Raw genomic sequence first — 20,463 nt, 5'->3', positions numbered from 1 at the left:
CAAGAGAAGGCTGAGGGGGGATCTCGTGGCCTGTTATAAACTAGTCAGGGGGGATCAGCAGGCACTGGGGAAGTCCCTGTTCCCCTGAGCACTACCAGGAGTGACCAGGAATAACGGTCACAAGCTGGCAGAGGGTAGGTTCAGGTTAGATACCAGGAGGCGCTACTTCACGGTCAGGGCGGCTAGGGTCTGGAACCAACTTCCAAGAGAAGTGGTGCAGACTTCTACCCTGGGGGTCTTTAAGAGGAGGCTAGATGTACACCTTGCTGGAGTCATTTGACCCCAGTACTCTTTCCTGCCATGGCAGGGGGTCGGACGTGATGATCTGCTCAGGTCCCTCTGATCCTACCAACTATGAAACCTTAGTTCAGTCAGATTAAAAACCACAACAGTCACTGCCTGCCCCCACTGATATATATTTGTGCTTTTTTATTGTTGTGAAGGACTTTGATTATTTTTTATATTTGTCATTTCAAGTTAAATAAAGCTCATTACAAGAAGTTTGAATTTCCTGATATTATTTTTTTTTAAAGGTTTGTGTTCCTGAATTTTTCTCAGAAGTGTTCTGCATTGACACTTGAAAATAAAGACCAAAGCCAAAACAGCTATTTCTGAGTCTCCTGCTATTGGTCTTCGTCTTGCTTTGAAAGAAAAAAAAATCAGTTGTGACACTGGGAATTTACTGGATGTCGTGGCTGACTGCACAATCCTTACTAAGCAACGGGAAGAGTTTGTTGCTCCAGCTGAGAGCAGCAAGTTCATTTAAACTTTCTTCTTCTCCCTCTTTGAAAAGGCGATCATTGAAGACCATGGATTTGGTTCTGAGGTTGTCCAGAGTCATTCTCTCCCTCCTCTCCCCAGACCACTGCTCTTTGTTCTCATAAGGGTGGCTGTTTATTGGAAGACACAAAATAACTGTGACACCTTTTGTCCTGAGCAGTTAGTTCCCAACGTTAGCAGCTTTGCGAGTTGCTTATACTAGTAATTGATGGGAGAATCAAGTACTACTTTGTTGTGATCCTTTTAATTACAATATATGCTCACAAGTCCTGTTTCTCTGAACACAGTAGGATCAAACAGAGCTTCACACAAAATACTGTCTTTGCACTCTCTTGGAGCCATGCTATGAGCACTTCTTTTGCTCTGTCCTCTTTCAGACCACTTTTCTCTTAGCTTTCTAATACTCGTTTTTTTTCTGAAGGTGGACACAGAGCTACAACTCTTCTAATTCTGTCCATTTCTGGCTCTACTGTAAGTTGTCTGTGCTGGCTGAGCAATAACATGTCTTGCATTTGTGCAGGGGTTGGAAGAGATGATCCTGAGGTACATTACAACTCTGTGATTCTGTTATGTATCACACAGACAGTTAACATTACTGGGAGAGAGATTTTCATCTTGTGAGCCTGAGCTTTAATTGCTGCAGTGGGTGTGCATGTGGCTATCTGATGGCACAAAGAGTGTATCTGGTCACAAAACACTGTCCTTGATGAGAGCTAATCCTGGAAGGTGCTGAGGTCTGTGCAAATTCAAGATGTTTGTCCCTTCATTGGGGCTGGCTGAGGCCCCATTTAGCATCACGGTGACGCCAGACCCATTTACATTCCAGAGCAGTATCCAGTGCTGTCTTCATGCATGCTCCTCGCTACTGAAAAATGAAGGCAGCTTGAATCATCATCTGAAATTTAACCTGACGTGAAAGTTAATAATTCTGTTTCTCTGCAGTAATTGTAAATGAAGTAGCGCTGTCAAACAATTAAAAAAAAATTAATTGCAACAAATCGTGAGATAAAAAACCCATTTGTGATTAATCACAATATTAATTGCATAGTTAAACAATAATAGAATCCCAATTTGTTATAAACATTTTTGGATGTTTTTCTATATTGTCAAATAAATTGATTTCAATGACAATACAGAATACAAACTGTACAGTCCTCACTTTATATTATTATTTTTATTAGAAATAATTGCGCTGTAAAAATGGTAAACAAAAGAAATAGTATTTTTCAATGAACCTTGCTGCATTTCAGCCAGTCACTTAGACAAATAAGGTGGTTTCTGTTCTCGGGAGATAATGCTGCATGTTTCTTATTTACAATGTCACCTGAAAGCGAAAACAGTCATTTGAACGGCACTGTTGTAGCCCACGTTGCAAGGTACGTATGTGCTAGATGTGCTAAACTTTCGTAAGCCCCTTCATGCTTCAAGCACCATTGCAGAGGACATGCCTCCATGGTGATGATGGGCTCTGCTTTATAATGATCCAAGGCAGTGCGGACCAAGACACCTTCATTTTCATCATCCAAGTCAAATGCCACCAACAGAAGGCCAGTTTTCTTTTGTGGTGGTTCAGTTTCTGTAGTTTCCACATCGGAGTGCCGCTCTTTTAAGACTTCTGCCAGCATGCTCCACACCTCGTCCCTCTCAGATTTTGGAAGGCACTTCAGATTCTTAAACCTTGGGTTAAGCGCTATAGCTATTTTTAGAAATCTCATATTGCTACTTTGTAGTTTGTTAAATCTGCAGTGAAAGTGTTCTTAAATTGAGCAACATATGCTGGGTCGTCACCCGAGACGGCCGTAAGATGAAATACATAGTACAGTGCAGGTAAAATCGTGGAGAAGGAGACGTACAGTTCTCGAAGGAGTTCAGTCATAAACCTGCAGGACTTAAGTACTGTTTCTAGCTTTTGCAGTTTTCCAAAATCACTACTTGGGAGCACTGATAGATTGTGCTTTTGAAGAGCTAACATGGCTGCGATAGCGGCTTTATTTCTTAGCAGGCGCCGAACCGTACCCAATGTGGAATTCTGTCTGGTAGAAATACCCTGTACGAGAGGTTCTTGTTTCTGTCCGTTTGCAGCTTGTTGTGGTTTTAGCTCTGCACTGTTAACCTGGGCTGTGTTTGAAATGGTCCACAATTTTTCTACATTTTGCTAGCACATTTTCAAAACCCCCAGCACTGAGCAGGACTGTGATGGATCACTGCAGACTGTGAGTGATGCTCATCATGTGTTCAAAAGGCAAGTGACTGGCTGCTGCTGTCAGATTACATGCACTGTTAGTGCTAATTGCTGTTACCTTTTCTTGAATATTCTGTTCTGTTGGAACGTCCAAGAAACTCTCTGCACGTTTCAGCATAATGTCTTTCTGTTGAAGCAAATGACTGCAGTGTCCATGCAGCATCAGTCAGGTGTATCATGACTCTAAGATAGCTGTGATTGCTCAAGGATGTCCAGTGATCACCAGTCAAAGCAACATCTTGTGCATTTTTCAACAGCTCCAAATTAGTAGCCTTCTTGTTGTGATATAGGTCATGTATTTGTGATGCAATGGTTCCTTGGAAGGGCAAGGTTTGACTGATTAAAAGATGCATTTTGAATAACCTCTGTCAGCCCTCTGTCATTTACAATGTTGAGTGGTGTGCAGTCCATAGCTGTTCATTTTGCAGTAGCATTGGTTAAGCTGTTGTACTTCATTTTATCCATGAGCTTGCAGCAATTCTGAAACTCAGTAAGTGTACTGTGTCTCAGCTCACCAGATTCATTTGCTGTCATTGGGTTATCTGTAGCAAGAGGAATGGCACCAAAAGCATGTTTAGCACATAGGTAGTACTGCAGACTTGAGGTGCTTTGATTATATTGCAGCTCAGCCTTGCAACAGCTACAGATAAGTCTTTTTATCCACAGAACCATCCGCAAGTTTTTTTATAAATAATCTTCCCATTCAAAACGCCCACAGCTTGCTTTGTTCCATTATATCTTTCTGCTATTTATTTACTCACTACCAGAAGAACAGAGTAGAACTGTGCTAATTTCTGCCTAGTGATTAAGTACAGTATGTGAAAAGGGTCAAAACCAGGGTTAGCATTTTTTCAATTACAAAAAAGAGGACACATGTTGGGGGCACACCTCATTCCCAACCCTCACCCCTTGGCACTGCTGGTGCCCTGCACTCCTGACCCCTACAGCCCCCTGCTCCCCCCGACAGCATCACCTGGGGCTGCCTAGCCCCTGCAAGCGTGGGGCACCAGCTCCATGCCGGAGCTCCCCACCACCTTCAAAAGGCACCTCACCCTGCCCTAACACAGACCCAGTGCCCTGAGAGCTTCCTCTAGGGGCAGCAGGCACCTGCCCCCCTCCCCTCCCTGCCCCACCCTAAACAGTCCCCAAGACCTGGCTGTCCAACCCCTGCCCCCCCATACACTTACCTGCATTGAGCTGCTAAGTCTGCTTCTAGGACCCTGCCTGGCTGCTTGCTGGCCGGGGGGCGGGGGGGCAGTTTTCCCCCAATAGACAGGACCCAGCAGTAGCAATTAATGCATGTTAAAAAAATGAATTAAAAAAACTAATGCATTAATTATGCTTGTTAATGGTGATTAGTTGACAGCCCTAAAATGTAGGCCTCAATTATCCTGCTACAAAGACTTGACTTGCACTAACCCTTACCAGTTCAACTAGAAAGAACTCCTTTTATTAAATGACTATTCCCTTAAAAAAAAAAAAAAAAAAAAAAAAAGTATGGTTAAAATATAAAAGATATTATGCAGCTTCTTCATTTTCATTCGGAATCCACAATTTTGCTTTTTCAGTTCCTGTTGTGTGTTTTTTCTGGGGCTTGACCACAGTACTAGGCTGATTATACCCAAACCATGAAGGAGGTTCAGCATTGCTGTATTCTTGCTTCTCTATCTTGGCTGAGTATTTTAGAACAGCTTGTCTGAAACAAAACATTAAAAATAACCACATTGCATAAACAGTTTCTACCCAATCTTGTAACAGTGTAAAACCCTCAAGGTCAGATCTTCAATTGTTATAAATCCACTAATATAAAACCTTATTTTATATGTAGCATCTTTTGAAAAGCAACAATTGTTACAATAATTGCCTTAATCCAGAACATAATCTCAAATCAAAGAAACTATTGCCTTCAGCATTAAACATAAAATGCAGTGGCCCAGTCACTCAGTTGGGCATGCCTAGATGAGTTAAGTGTGAGTGTGAGGTCCCAAATTGAAAGCCACAGAAAGACTGAGGAAGGATGCAAACATCTAACTGCCATGTTAGGTGCCTTCATCCAAAACTGAGCTCCTCAAAACCACTGCTCAGCTGCCATCTCACCCTGGAAGTACTACATGTAGTCTAGATGCATGTGGATTGGGCACATCAGAAAAGAGACAGAGGAATTAGATCTAGTGTGTTTATCCCAATAGGGTTTGTATATGTGATAGATTTTAGTGCCAAAGAGCCCAGCAGGCTGGAGGCACTTCTGCCCAAAAGCAGACCTTCAGGCTCCTGGAGACCTAACACTAAAGGGTACAGACACACATTCCACTTTACAGATCAATTTAACCTATTCTTCACCTGCTGAGGTGAGGTTTTGGATCACGATTTCAGACTTACATACCTAAGTCCTGCTTTATGCACGTTAAGTCTTTTCTTGGATCTAGTTCATGGGCCCCCTAGTTCTTAGCTCCTAGTGGGGAGGAAAGATTGCTTGCATTGCTCTTGATAGCATCTCAAGCTGATGTTCAGGGTGGCAAGGACAGTTCCAGGCACAGCTCTCTCCTAGCTGCCCCTGGCCACTGTGAATGTTCCCAGGACAAAGGAAGTCTCAAGAGGAGGCCCTGAACAAGACAAGACTTTGAGAGCCTCCACAACATTAATAATTTGAGCCAACCACTTCCTAAACATATACAGAGACACAATCCTTGTCCCAAAGTGCGCATAATCTAAGGCGGCAAATACATGGTACTTCTTACTATTAAAAATAAGGGAAGTTTTGAGGAGGAGACTGCCAGCGAATGAAAAGGAAACGAAGCTTCTAAACAGTTGAGCATTTTTACCAAGCCAGCCAACGCTGACTGCTGGACAATGTCTGCTCTGTCTTTACCCGGTGCTTACTGTGAGGTGGTGGTATTCGCAAACTAAATTTCTAACTTAACATGGTTGAAAAAATCATCCAGGCCAAATTCAGTACACAACCACCCCTTAAGACAGGAAAAATGAAAATTTGAGATATCATGTATAAGAAATTAAGCTCATTCCTGTCACCTTTAGTACCTATATATAAGAAGAAGAATATAGTCTTAGTAACATATGAGGAAGCTTCAGTACCTGGGAACATATATCAGTGTCACAAATTCTGGAATATTCAAAGAACAGGTAGTTGGATCTTTGGAAGAAATACAGTGTACCATAGGAGTTGTTAAAATCCCATTTTTCCAATATCTGCAACTGAGACACTTTTTAACATATGCCCAAAGAAATGTAAAGCTCAGCAGAGAAGAATAAGCATTATTGATGACAAAATGAGCTACTAAATCAGAAATGAGTGCTGAAGAATGGGAAAATGTCTGAAACAATGGTCCTCATACATCCATCTACACAATAATAAAAGAAAATAATTTTAAAATCTTGTGTCGATGTTCTCTCTCCCCCTTTAAAAGTAAATGTATTCATGGTCCAGGAACAGGCTATTGCTGGATTCGGCAGCTTCTGTCACATCTGGTAGGCATGTCCCAGGATCAGGTTAGAGATGTGAGGGAAATAACAGGATGCTATCTACCAGACAACCCCTTAGGGCGCGTCCAGATGTGTGTGGACATTTGGTTCCCTGGGGACAGGTAGTGGCAGTGTACCTTGTGCCGCTGCTACTTGTCCCTGGGGAATGCCCATGCCATGCATGCTTTGGCACATGGCAAGTTGCCCCAGGTGGGGCAGGAGAGGTTGGGGTCAGCACAGTGCTGGCCCCAGCAGCCTTTACCTGGGGTCCCAGGGGCCTCCCAGGGCTGCAGCTGTGGCAACTCTGGTGAGCAAAGCCTGGCTGGCAGTGGAGTGTGGCTACGGCCGGCCCAACTCTGCTTTTCAGCAGCACGTGCTGGCTGAGCATGCGTTGCTCTGGGTTTTTTTTTCCCCAGAGTTTTTTTTTTAATCCCTGAATATCCAGCAGTCAAAAAAGCCTGTAGAAAAACCTGGCACTGCACATGCTCGGCCAGTGTGCCCTTGCAGCGTAGAGAACACCAGCGTGTGCAATATGTGGCGCCATGTACCACACAACCATGCTCATCTGGATGCACCTTTAGTCTTCTCTTCCTGAGACCTCTGCAACATGTAAGTGTCTTAAGAATTTACTTGCTTACCTCCTGCTGGCTGCAAGAATTACAACTGAAAAACCTGGAAAAGAAAGATCACCCCCCACCCCTGTTAAAATCACTGACTGGTTTCAAAAAGTTTGGAAAGTTTCAGCAGCAGAAAAGCTGTCCTGGCAAGCCCATGTTCTACAGGGAAGAAGGAAAAGGATGCTCATTTGCGAAATTTGGTAGGCATTCCTGTAATCTGCTAAGAAGAATCTTCTGTCTTTAGACCAAAAATAATGAGAAATGTTGTTGTATATTGAAAGAGAATACTAGTTCTGTGAGCCAACAATTAAGAAGAATTTGGGAATACAAAATTTAAAAGCAGAGTTGAGTAGAAGATGATGAACTCTGTATTATGCAAAGCTCTGAGAAAAACAGAGGTGGTGAATGATTAACTATGTTGAATATAGACAGGAAGAAACAGAAAAGCTTAACATCAACTAAAACAAAGCACCTGTCAGAGACTGAAGGGAAGAAAAGATAGGAACACAAGACTCCTCTGTGAACACTGTCCTGAGTTAAGGGAGCACTTTTGTTATATGTCTTCATGTATATTAGGGCACTGAATGTATTTTTAAATGTTAAAGTTGCTATTTGATAAGTTGGATTAATTAATAAAACAAAAGCAAAACAGGCAAAAAGCTTAAAAATGGTGATAGGAGAATTGTTTGTAGCAAGAAGATTAGAAAAGATGAAAGAAGGAGGGAAGGGGAAAGCTGGTAGCTAACAGCAAAGGTGGGAAGCATACACCAAACCTCTGGCAGGTTATGTAGGAGTACTTAAGTGACATAAGATCCCAGCTCTTTTGAGGCCACGCCAGCAGCAATAGTTGTATCATTATGGTTTCCAGCTCAAGTAGACATTCCCTGTGAACTGAAACTTGACACTCCAGGTGCTTCAATAAGTTTTCACATGTCAAATTTGACAAAGATCAGTGTACAGTGGTCAGGAAGAGAACTGCTTGCTGTTATATATTTTATTTGTTTCCTAAAATGCGAATGTCTGAGAGATTAGTTCTTAATCCTTTGTATGGTCTCTTTTGGCTGCCTTCATTTCTGAGCCCACACTGTTCAGGTCCCAGTGCCTTCCCTTTCTGTCATTCACATGTACTAAGCACACAGAAAACATTTATAAAATGTTTCCTTTTATGAAAGTGTTACTGCAATAGCCTTTTATAACCAATATCAAACTATTAAAGTTAAAAGCAATCATCTCCCAATGCCAAAGCTTTTATTCCTTATTAGTCAGGGATTAATGAGCTGAGATGCTGAGCTTAAGCGTTTGAGACAAGTAACAGCTACAAAAGGAGGAAACATCTCCTGTTGCTCTTAAAAATGCTGCCGAGTGAACCAGCATAGTACTGAGCATAATCGAGCAATGTTTTGGTTGGAAGCACCAGGCAGTTTAGTGGGTGTCTTTGAATGGAGGCAGAAACATTCCTTTCTCTTCCACCCCCAAGAAAATAACCGCATGGAGAGAAAATGTATTCAATATTCCTAGTGTTTCAGCTAACTTGATGCAGTAGGAGTCCTACACTTTATTGTAAATGTCCTCCAGTGTTACTGTGACTTCTGCAAGACTCCTTTCCATCCGTAACTTTCTGTAGCTGCAGTTTTTTAGTTTATCGCAGGGACTGTCCAAAATGAATTGCAACTGATACCTTCCTGCTTTTGGAAGAAACTACTCAAGGGACCAACCTATTTTCCCTTCCAGCAGAAAATGCACTCTATACCAGCCTCACTTACTCCCACGTGAGGTTATGTGCTGTATTTTATGGAGTTTAGAGATAGGATTAGTTACCATTTCATTAATCTCTAAATATGGACATATGCATCAGGAGATGCCTGCTTCATACGCTGCTTTTGTTTTATATTAATATTTAACTAAGTCTGTAGCCTGCTATCACGTGTTATTCTTTAACAGTGTCTAGTACTGGAAAGAATGGATTCCTCATTTGCTTCTATTTTTGGTGGAGTTATATTGAGCTACAAGTTGTTGTGACTCCATTTTGTTTTTATTTTAATCTTACAAGACAAATGGAATGTGACACAGTGACATGACACATGCTTGGCTGTGTATAGGGCTGGCCTTGACCGTTAAGCAAAGTCTAGAATAGTGGGGGCCAAAGTTTTTGGCAGGCATGCCACAAATTAGCCCTGTGCCTTCCTCAAGTGCCACTCTGACCCCCTTTCTCTGCCCAATATGCTGCTCTGCTTTTTGCTCCCTACTCTGTACTTCTTTCCTGATCTCCTCCGCTGCTTTCTGCCTCCGGCCCTGTTTTCTCAGCCTGATCTCCTGCTCTGCTTTCTGCTTCCTGTCCTATTGGCTGCTGTGCTACCTGTGCCCACCCCGATGTGCCAGGTACCATGTGCAGAGATTGTCTGTGGCACTCATGCAATAGGTTGGCCACCCCTGGTCCAAAAGTCACTGGTTGATACATAAAAGAGGAACTCCTTTAGGAACATGAAGTGTGCATGATCTTTTGGTGTTTTGGGGGCAAGCATGAAATTAAACATATTTCTTCTGGTTTTTATGTCATGTTTTGACAGTGTACAGAAACAGCAAGTTTGGTTCTGAAAATTCTCATTTTATCCAGAAACAGTTTTTCAACATTTAAATTGACCAAGATTTAAAAATTCCTTGAATAAGCCTGAATGTTTTGCTTGCCTTCCACACTGATTTTCAAGAGGTTGAGTGCCCACAGCTGGGTCTCTATGCCAGGATCGTGGCAAGAGTGGGTCTGAGTAGGCCACAGCAATACAAATGCATTGCTGTGATGTCAGACTGTGGGTCCTTACCCAGCCACCTAACATTAGGACCCACCCCACTTCCCATTCCTAGCTGTAACAATGCTCTGAGGAAATTTTAAAAGCACCTGTTGGATCAGGAAGCCTAAAGAACTGGTTTTATGGTTTAAGGCACTAAGCAGCTCCCTTTCCAAATAAAGGTTGGTAGACATAGGGAATATAGATCCAAATCTGAACAGACCCAGAGCTAGAAACAGTGAACTGTTGGTAGAAACAGTAGCCTGACCAGCTCAAAGTATGTGAGACCCAGTTGCAATCCTATTTGCTATAGGAGGAGGATAAGGCCAGGCTGTGACATATGTCACTTGAACACTAGATGCATTAAAAACCATATTTTGTCTCCTGTCAATAATATTTAGTTGTACTCTTTCCAATTTTACACCAGCTTCTGAAATTTGCCTCAGACCACATCTTACTTGGTAATATTTCGGCAGTACAGCATCTTCAAAATCCGGAGCTGTTTACACCCTTTCCAAAGATAATTCAGTACTTTGTCAGTAAGACATATACAGCCTGAGATGTCCAAGAAGTGGAGGTAATGGCAGACTTTAGACAAATACTGAATACCCAAGTCGGTCATCTGGAAATAAAGCAAAAGAAATAAATACAGAAGTTAGAGGATTACTGGAGATGCCAGAGAAAACCACAACACAATTTTTTACAGTGTATCATTTCAGAAAATTATATACTAAAGTACCACAGAGGAAATGAAGTTAATGGAACAGTTGAATTCTTACTATCAGAAAAAGGAGACTAAAGAAAACATACATAAAAGTAATCCTTAAATGTTGGGAGAACAGTTGGTGTCAGTTAAATATAATTCCAGTGTCTTCTAAAGCATCCAGGGACATTTCAGCTAATGAGAAGACTGCAATAGCCTGGTAGTCTCAACCTTATAATTGTGTATGTACAGTCCACAGGCTGTGGGCTTCCCTGTTCTCAAATTATTGCATGTTAACTGTTTGACTGATTCATTTTAGAGAGAACTAACTACAGGGGTGCAAGGAAAGAGAAACTTAGATTTAACATAACCCACTTTTGCATTTCAAGGCTTTATCCCAAATGTGCGTGTATTCTCCTATGACGGATTTTGTTGACGGTACGCCGTGCCTTTTGTCCACAACGGAACTTGGCTTCACTCCACAGTTCCAGTGGCTAAACTGGTATCGATCACACACCGGCATTTTCTTCGGGCACTATATAATGCCCAGATTCTGTGAGCTAAGTATATGTGCAAATTTAAGCACGTGAATAGTCTCACTGACTTCAGTCTGAATGTCTAAAGGGTCCAAAGTCTGGGAGACTTAACAAATGTAAAAAAAAAACCTTGCTCGGACGTTCAATAGGGCTGTGTGAAATTTTGGCAGCTGTTTTGTTTCAGAGGTGTTTTGGGCCATTTTGGCACCTGAAACACTGAATCTGAATAAAAATGGAAGGCTCCAAAACATCTCCGAAACAAAACAAGGCATCTGAAACGTTTTGGAAAATTTCAGTTTCAGAGCCAGGCTTGCAGGGAAACAGCTGTACGCTGCTGCCCTGACATGCAACTCGGCTCCACAGGGAGCAGAGATCCATGTCTGGGGTCCCTTCGCTGCCACCGCCTGCCCCACACTGCCCCAGCAACGTGGAGCTGTGCAGGGCAGGCAGCGGTGGTGAGGAGACCCCAGCGTGGATCTCTGTTTCCTGCGGAGCCAGGTCATGTGGCAGGGAACAAACAGCAGGCTTGCTTGCTGCTCTGCGCTGCTTCCCTGCCCTGCAACTTGGCACGATGGGGATCAGAGATCTGTGCAGGAGTCTCCTTACCTGCACAGAGAGCAGCTGCCTTCCCCTGGACGAGCCACCCACGGCCCCATCCTGCTCCCTGCTGGGGCCCTGCAACCCCAAACTCCAGGCCCTGCTTGGCTGGGCGGTAGGGCCGTGCAAAGCTTGCAGCCCGTTCAAGACAGATTCGAAGGAGATTCAGACGAAAGAAAACAGGAGGGATCTGAAACACTGAAATGAATCACTGGCATTCAAGACAGCCAAATCCAAAACCGAATTGAAACACAGCTGTTTCATTCAATTAATGGCATGGAGGATGGCATGGAGGGAAACAAGAAGTAGGCTTCTCTCAAGCAGCTTTTGTAAATCTCTTTCACAGTTCCTAGGATCATGGAAGCTTAAAAAGGACCAAAAGAGGAGATGGAGCTATCTATGATCCTGTTTCCTTCTGGTCTCCAGAGGGGCTTATAGAGCTGGACACAAGTCCACTATACCTTACCTCTACCCTCCCAGTCCTCCACCCAGGGAGATGCCAGTTTTACTCATGGGTTTTGGTAAATGCCCACAATCAAGCCCTGCACTTGGTTCACAAAATACTTCCTCCCACTCTGAGGGGAGTAAGCAGAACTTCGCCTGCTGGACTCAATTATGGAGGATCAGACCCAATTCCAGGAAATATGTTTGATCACAAACGCTAACCCTACTCTGTGCACAGGTCATCTTTCCACTGGCTTGTATCTTTTGAAGTATATTATTTAGCTGGCTTATTCATTTATCCAGGGATTCATTTTCAGCTCTCAGCGCATTTTCTCCCTTGTGTGGTTTGTTGCCAACAACAATTAAATTCTTTCCACAGAACAATTCAATGAGTATTCCCTGAGTGAAGCTTTACAGCCTTACAAATTACACAGGAGACTCAGCTGTGCTTATAAGCAAGCACCATTATTAAATTTTTAGATGGAATGAGCAATGTTAGAAGAAAGATTTTCATAATCTGTTTAAAAGTATAACAGATCAGTTCAGATATTTGCCAGGGAAATATCATGTCAGGGAACTCAACCGTGCTGAACTAAAGATAACAATTTTTTTCAAAGGAAAAGAACAGGGTTCAGTCAGTATAATTACACTGATCATTTTTTCAAACTTCATGGAAATGTCCAGGTTTCCACGGTACACTAAATGGAAAGTGAATTTCCCAAGTTGTCTTGTTATTATATTTGTGTTTGTTCAGGTTTTTTCACATGCCTGATGTTGCAGGCCAAGATTCTGCCAAACATCTCTCTTGGAACAGATTAGATCTTGCTCCTCTTGTCCATTTTTAAACCATCTCTGAGTGGAAAATTTCCTTACTCGGCAGCTCTGTATCTATGTTGGCAATTGCCAAAGAATTTGAGAGACCCATTAGTGGTAATAGCCTCAGGTGTATCCATCCAATAGTACTCTATGGAATTTCAAACTGGCTTGCACCCAACTGAGGGCTTATTAAGATCCAGCATGGATTTTTCTGTAACAGTCTTGATGATAGTGACCAAAGGTATAAACAACAAAGTTATGGCAAGCTAAAGGAGGTGAGGATTTAACATGGGGGCAGCTGACACAGAGTAATTGCTCATGTGCCCACTCTCAGCCTGTAGTAAGTAAAAGCTAAATTGTGGGAGCTTGACCCAAGTGAAACAAGACTAAGTTACTGTGGCTTCCTTTTCGCTTACTGCAGGGTGAGATCACACACGACGACAGTGACTGCAGAACAACTGGTGCACAGTAAATCCATGTTGGCCCCTTTTAAGTTGCTGTAATTTGTTCATTTTGTCCAGGCCTTTCAGCTGTGAAAAGACCAGATTTGCTGGGTAATCTTTTTAAAGGGAAGAAATAACTGGGCAGGCTTTTGTTCCTTCTTCTCTCCAAAGACTATTCCAGAATATCACTGCTCTGATAGTTTGAGATCTTCTAATTCCCAGGGTTTTTTTTATGGCTAGCTTATGTCCATATGTTCTTGTGTCATGAATACAAGGTAAAGAGAGAAGTGGGGGAGGCATGATTGGAAACAAGATCTGTTCATCTAGTGCAAGCTGATCTTTCTGCCCATAGACTTCCATTTATAATGTTATTATTGAAAGGTTAATCAAATGGCTAAAAGCAGCTGAGAAAAGTGGAACAGAGGAGTTGCAATTCGGGCTGCTGCATTTAATTGCTGATAGTCTAGGATGAATTGTTTTGTTTTTCAAAATTCCTCTGTACTAGCCTTTATTTTCCCCTGCCTGACTTCAGCAGAAGCAAAATTATGTCATTATGGAACTTCTTAGTATCATTCCCTTTTTAATTTACATTGGAATGGCTATTGAAAAAATGCAGTAAATACTTGTTTCGCTATAAAAGCAAGCAGATATAATTGTATCAACATAGGAGCAAATGTACTGTATAAGAATGTAACGAAATTTATGGAAATGACTTAAGTATTCCTATTAATAGTATTCATACCCAGTAGTAACCAGCTCTTTTAAAAGGAGCAGTGTATAACAGATACAAGAAAGTATAATATAAGGTATTAATGGTGATGATTACTGGAGTTATACTGGGAGCAAGTCCTGAACCCATGGCTCCCTGGCTCTTTCCTTCCTGGGGGAGTAATTTCTCCCTATGGTGTAGAATCAGGCTTCCTGTTGCTTGCTGTCCTTCTGACCCAGCGAATCTTGCACTCTTGTCTGCTGAGTGGACCAGCTTCAATGGAATGACAAAGGCACTCTCGGCTTAGCTCAGCCCATTAACTTGGTGGCATTTCCATGGGAAATGGGAGATACGGATTCAGACAACCTTTAGCTGAGTCGTGTTGAACCTAAGTCTGTCGCTTCCTGGGCCAGTCCTATAACCAACTGAGAAAACTTGGCACCTCTTCCTCTTCCATTAGACATACTCTGAGTAGAGGCAGGGATAATTGGCTTGTGAATGGTGAACAACCTTAGGCTAGATTCAGATGCCAACGCAACCATCTTATTCAAAATGTTGATACGATGAGCATGTGTAGTAGGTGTTTTCCAGCAACTAAGTCTGTTCTCATCTAAGTGCTAGAATTCATAGGTCTGCACTGAAATGCCTAGGACGTCTCATGTGCATAAACGTGTAGGTGGGATTTGGATGAATCGCACTTCTGAGGAAAGGCACATACATTCAAAATAAAAAGCAATTTGTAGATATAAATCTCTTCTGGAATCTGGGCTCCCTCTTCTTAGAAGTGCCTGGGCACCCATATGCCTCTTTAGACACCTAATATGTATTCATTTAAGTACCACAAAACTGCTGCTGTCACCCAATCCTACAGGCCCCAACTTCCTCTGGCACAGAATTAAGTGCCCACTGGTTGGTATTTACAAAGCTGATGCCATCCCACAACAAACAAGCTGCTGGCAACCCTAGATTAAGCTGAAGCCCCATATACTCCATGGACAGATTTTCAGACTAGATGGATATGCTCAGAGCTTGATCCTGTAGTCATATTCGCAGAATATCTGGTACCAGCTACCTCCGTATCTGGAGGCCCAGAAGCAAGCCACCAACATGTTGAGGGGCAGCAGGACAGAGCAAGAGGTACAAAATGTCAGCCAATTCAGCTGTTTACCTAACTCCAAGGGAGGGTTCACAGCTAAGGATCCTAAGAAAAGAGAAGCCCATCAGGCAGGTGCACCAGCTCAACTCTTTAGGCTCTGCAGGACCCTCTCCTTCCCCCAGCTTTGCTCCTTGGTACTTTACTTTTAGCTGGCTTAGGCTGCCCCAGGTCCACCTTGCCAGCTTCTGAACATCCATTCCTTAGGTACCTAACTTTTTACCTGCATTTTCTGAGGAGCCTGGACACTGGGCTTGGCCACCCAGGGGTCAGACACTGCAACTCAGAGTTTGGCTACAACTAAGCACATTTAAGAATCTGGGCAATGGGAGCTCACGCCTTATGAGGTTCAGCTGCTTCAGTCACTTTAAAACTTTTGATAAGTTTTGACGTGATTAACTTCCAGAAACTCAGTGACAGTTATTGATTTGGGTGATGGTTACAAAAAACAAGTAAAAAATTATTAATTGAGAAATATGAACTGTAACACTATTGCAAAATAGAGACATTAGCAGGTCAAACTTCAGAATGATACGCTATGTTAATTTATGTAACAGCATTCCTGGCACTCTTTCCCAGCTCTTGTACATACCTTGGGACAGCCAGCTAAGTTGAGAGATGTAAGGTTGTGGCAGTACAATGCCAGAGCTTTAGCAGTTTCATTTGTCAGTTGAAGGCAGTAAGAGACATTGAAGTATTGTAGATCTGTCACACCTTGGCAGAACTTCTGAAAGTCACAAACATGCAAATCAGTCCCATGTCACATACTTACTCTACCTTATTCAAAGCCGACAGGTTTACAAATGACTTTCTGATCTGTTCCAACACTTGCACTGGGACAAGGTTTGTTCTTTTTTGTCATGTTAAACATGGACTAAAATACAAGTTATCAGTGAAAGTATTCAGTTATATTCAATAGCACCTAATAGCAAAGGAGATGTGCAAGGTGGCTATTTTTCATGTTTGATGCTCATAGAGCACAAAGTGTGTTCCTTGAATCGCAAGTAGGATCTTTCACTCCACTTCCCTGTATGCACTGATGCAGGAAAAATGCTAAATTTTTGCCTTTTTAAAAGGAGCATATCCAAACATCAAAGATGCCACTTAGACTTGGTCCACAAAAACACTGAGCACTCTGCGTGTCTGCAAATACCCATTCAGTATATATCAACAGGTATTTGGCAAGGCAGTTATGCCTGGGCAAATTCCCAGGTTACTTGGAGCATTTTTGGTGTTAGATTCCAGGGCCGCAACTCCAGAATTCAAGGTTACAGCTCCCCTAACTCCCAATCCTGTGACTGATTTGCGGTGGGGTCTTCCATAAATTGAGTAAATGCATATTTTCCATGCTGTCCTCTGATGATGGGTGCTTTAGCAGTGTAAGGTCTGATTTCTAGAACTGCCGACTACTTGTAGAGCCCACCATCAGTTTCAGCATCTGATATTCAGGTGCTAGCTGCTTAAGGTTAGAAAACCCAAAACTGAAACAGTGAAAGTTACTACATTTTGAAAATGTAGACCCTAACCTCCCTTATGACCTAGTTTCCATTCTTGTAAAATTGAGATGGAGCAAACTCAATGCATCTTTTAATGTTTGTAAAGTGCTTTGGAGACTCCCTGATGGGAAGCGATATGAAAGCACAAAACATTATTATTACTCAGACACACTCCAATCTGCACTCAGGTCTTGCAAGAAATGGGTATTCTGTAGGCACCCTGTTCCTCCTTTGAAAATGTAATTTGAATATATGTAAGACAAACCTAAGCAGCTTAATGTGGTCATGGATCTTACACTTCACATTAATCTCTCTGCCTCTGACATATATGAACTAGAATCTCTCAGGCTATTCACATGCACTGGGATACCTGGGAACCTACATGTTAAAAGATGTATTTAAAATAGTTTCACAGCAGCCACACTCATATAAAACTTGTTTATCATGAAAGCAAGGAAAGTTGTTCCTGTAACATTTATTTCTTTGCAATGAAGCTGGTAACAATGGACAAACCGTTTAAGAAACACAAAAGATACTGTTTCTTCCTTCCCACTCTGAATCATCACCCTCCCATTGTCTGGAATCTCTCTCAGGACCTCCCTTTCTCTCAAAAGACAGATGTCCCACCACAACTGTCCACACAAGTGGCCAAATGGACATTTTTAGTATCTTCTCCTGTCTCCCATCCTTCTCCTGTTTTGTAGAAGAACTCCTTGTGGAAACAGTATCTCTTGGCCAGGATCAAAATGCTGCTGATTCATATGTAAAGAATATAAAATAATATTCTATATATAAAGATATCATAACTCTAGTGTCCAATTCACTATCTCAGGACCCTTCCTGGCTAAAACAAAGTGTTGATCCCACTGAGAATCTCCCCTTTTCAATGATTTCTAACCCAGAAAGCTGGTTAGATATCCAATCTTAAACCTGTCACTAGTCCAGCCCTCCAGAACTGCTAACTTGGCTGGAGGCCAGTGTAATTTAGTAGTTGTTGGGTTGGAAAGTCCACCTCTGTGGGGGAAAAAGGAAACATTTATGTGGCAGATTGAAGTAAAAATGCTGGCTCCATGAAGCCGCTCAAAGATTTGACTGAGAAAATGAGTGGGAAAAGGTGCACAACAAATGCCATTAATCACATAGATAATACTTAACATGTGGCACAAGTGACTGCTAGGGGAGATATGGGAGGGGGCACATCCCTCCCACCCTCGAGATTGACCCCCAATTCGGCACAGCTCAGGACTGGGCAGTTTTTTTGCTGCACAGGCTGGCAGTGGAGGGGGGAGGGTGTGGAGGGCACACTAAGCCATGGCACACAAGTATAGGAGTAGATATGAGGCTTTTGGCCTCTCCTGGGCCCGCCTCCAGACTCAGAAGGCACCAACCACACCTGATGTGGTATCACATATACATATAAGCTGTTATCCTGAAAAAAATAATTGTTACCAGTAGTTATTAGACTATCGTCTCTGAAATGCAGTAGTATTCCCTTAATTTAGAATAGCAATGAACTATGGCATGCTAGTGGTGGTATTTGCTGGGAAATATGATCTTTCTGAAGACCACTGGATATACATGTGAACTGTTGACCAGAGCTGCAATTTGCTTGTTTACATCATCATAGTTATGGTAAGTCATTTTTTCAGCAAATGTCAGGTCATAGATACTTTAATTTAACAATGGATAGGAGTTGAAGATATGGGAATATTGGCCACTCTAATTCTCTAACTTTAATTCCAGTTTTTCAGGGTGTTAACTGTAGTACAGAAAACTTTCAAACCCCTAGTGGCTAAATTTCTTTCTTCTCATGTAAGAGAAACCCAATTATCTTCAGCCTTAGTTCTCCATATGTCTTGACTTAATCACAGCATTCCTAGCTAGGATACGTAGCACAGGGCTGCAGCCAAGATTTTTATGCATGTGTGATACCTTATATCATTTATATTGGATCTGTCAAGCTGGTATAGTATTTCAATGTACACATTTAAAATATCCAAAAAAGCCAGATACTGAACCTACTTCTAACTTTAAAAAGTCTCTATGTAGGTTACTTGTGAATACCAGCATTAGCTCAAATACAACGCTTTACAAGTTGCAGCCTAACTCCAGAGAAAACACATTGCAAAACATTTTCATAATCTACCGATTGTGCTGAGCTCCTTACTGCCAAAAATGATTTTCAGTAATGAAAGTAATTCCTGGAAGCCTTAAAAACTAGAATATAACATGTAAAACAGATGCAGAATACCTATCCTGTGTAACTGTATTCTTTTTGTAAGTTATATTTTGTTTTAATGGGCTGCCACCCATCCAAAGTCAAAAACCAGGTAATGCAATTATGCCAGCATGTAACTGCTAAACATCTACATCGGGGTGGCCAACTTGTGCCGCAAGTGGCAGACGCAGGCTCTGTCTGTAGCACTTGGGAGATCTTGGAGGGGGCAGCAGCACAGTGATGGATAGATCAGGCAGGATGTACAGAATAGGAAGCAAAAAGAGCAGAGGAAGGAGATGGGAGTGGCACAAAGAGGACGTGGGACTTATTTGTGGCACACCTGCCAAAAAAGTTTGGCCCACAACAATCTACATAATCAGTGTAGGACTGAGAAGTATTTGCATGGTGGGTGGAGAAGAACACTTGGGTTGGATAAGAAGCTAGAGGAATGAAGGAAAACCAGGACTGCCTCGACATAGAGAGTGGAATTAGACACTACTTTGTGGAGGGGGAAGGAAGTGATTGGAGGGCAACAACTTATTCAGTGCACAAGATGGACCTGCGCTGGGTAGGGAAGGATGGGGGAGGTCAGAATTATGTAGCAGTGGAGGCTGTTGTCTATTAAGCCCCTGTCTTATTTGTGCTAGAAGTTAGAGTGGGTGCATTGCACAAGGTGAAGGATTCCAGGAAAAAAAAAAACCAGACTTATGCTTAAGGCAACTGAACATCTTGATGCCCATCTTCCTGGGTCATCTTACCCCAGCAGTCTTTCCTGCCCAAGTACAGGGCAGTTGAACCTGATGATCTGTAAGGTCCTTTCCAGCCCCTATAAACTATGAAATGATGAACACCATGCTTGCAGTACTGCCTTCTGTACCTGCTTATCTCTCTGAATTCCAGTCAAGACACTTCCACTTTTCACAGGGGCTCAGCTTTCATAGATTCATAGATTTCATAGGATGTTAGGGTTGGAAGGGACCTCAATAGATCATCGAGCCCGACCCCCTGCATAGGCAGGAAAGTGTGCTGGGTTCAGATGACCCCAGCCAGATGCCCATCCAACCTCCTCCTGAAGACCCCCAGGGTAGAGGAGAGCACCACCTCCCTTGGGAGCCCATTCCAGGCCTTGGCCACTCTAACTGTGAAGAAGTTCCTCTTAATGTCCAGTCTAAATCTGCTCTCTGCTTGCTTATGGCCATTATTTCTTGTAATCTCCAGGGGTGCCTTGGTGAGTAGAGCTTCACCAATTCCCTTCTGTACCCCCATGATGAATTTATAGGCAGCCACAAGGTCACCCCTTAACCTTCTCTTGCGGAGGCTGCAGAGGTCCAGGCGCCCTAGTTTCTCTTCGTAGGGCTTGGCCTGCAAGCCCTTAACCATACGAGTGGCCCTTCTCTGGACCCTCTCCAGGTTATCCACATCCCTCTTAAAGTGTGGTGCCCAAAA

The 20,463-nt window shown here is 42.6% G+C and overlaps 2 protein-coding genes across 2 annotated transcripts in view; one reads left to right on the top strand and one right to left on the bottom strand.

The window, feature by feature from the left end:
* FAM185A (family with sequence similarity 185 member A) overlaps window positions 1–3,388 on the top strand; it is a 74,259-nt gene extending 70,871 nt beyond the window's left edge. The window contains exon 9 of the mRNA XM_019543971.1: window positions 534–3,388. The gene's annotated coding sequence lies outside the window, so the exon portion shown is untranslated. The remainder of the gene's footprint in view (window positions 1–533) is intronic.
* Window positions 3,389–4,283: 895 nt separating this feature from the next.
* FBXL13 (F-box and leucine rich repeat protein 13) overlaps window positions 4,284–20,463 on the bottom strand; it is a gene marked incomplete at its 5' end in the record, with an annotated part of 190,279 nt that continues 174,099 nt past the window's right edge. The window contains 3 exons of the mRNA XM_019543969.1: window positions 4,284–4,718; window positions 10,361–10,524; window positions 15,896–16,030. Coding sequence (XP_019399514.1) covers window positions 4,541–4,718; window positions 10,361–10,524; window positions 15,896–16,030 — 477 coding nt within the window. The remainder of the gene's footprint in view (window positions 4,719–10,360; window positions 10,525–15,895; window positions 16,031–20,463) is intronic.

The sequence above is a fragment of the Crocodylus porosus genome, unplaced genomic scaffold, assembly GCF_001723895.1.
Source record: "Crocodylus porosus isolate Cpor-Errol unplaced genomic scaffold, CroPor_comp1, whole genome shotgun sequence".
In the NCBI taxonomy this organism is placed as follows: domain Eukaryota; kingdom Metazoa; phylum Chordata; order Crocodylia; family Crocodylidae; genus Crocodylus; species Crocodylus porosus.
This window is presented reverse-complemented; position numbering and strand designations above follow the sequence as displayed.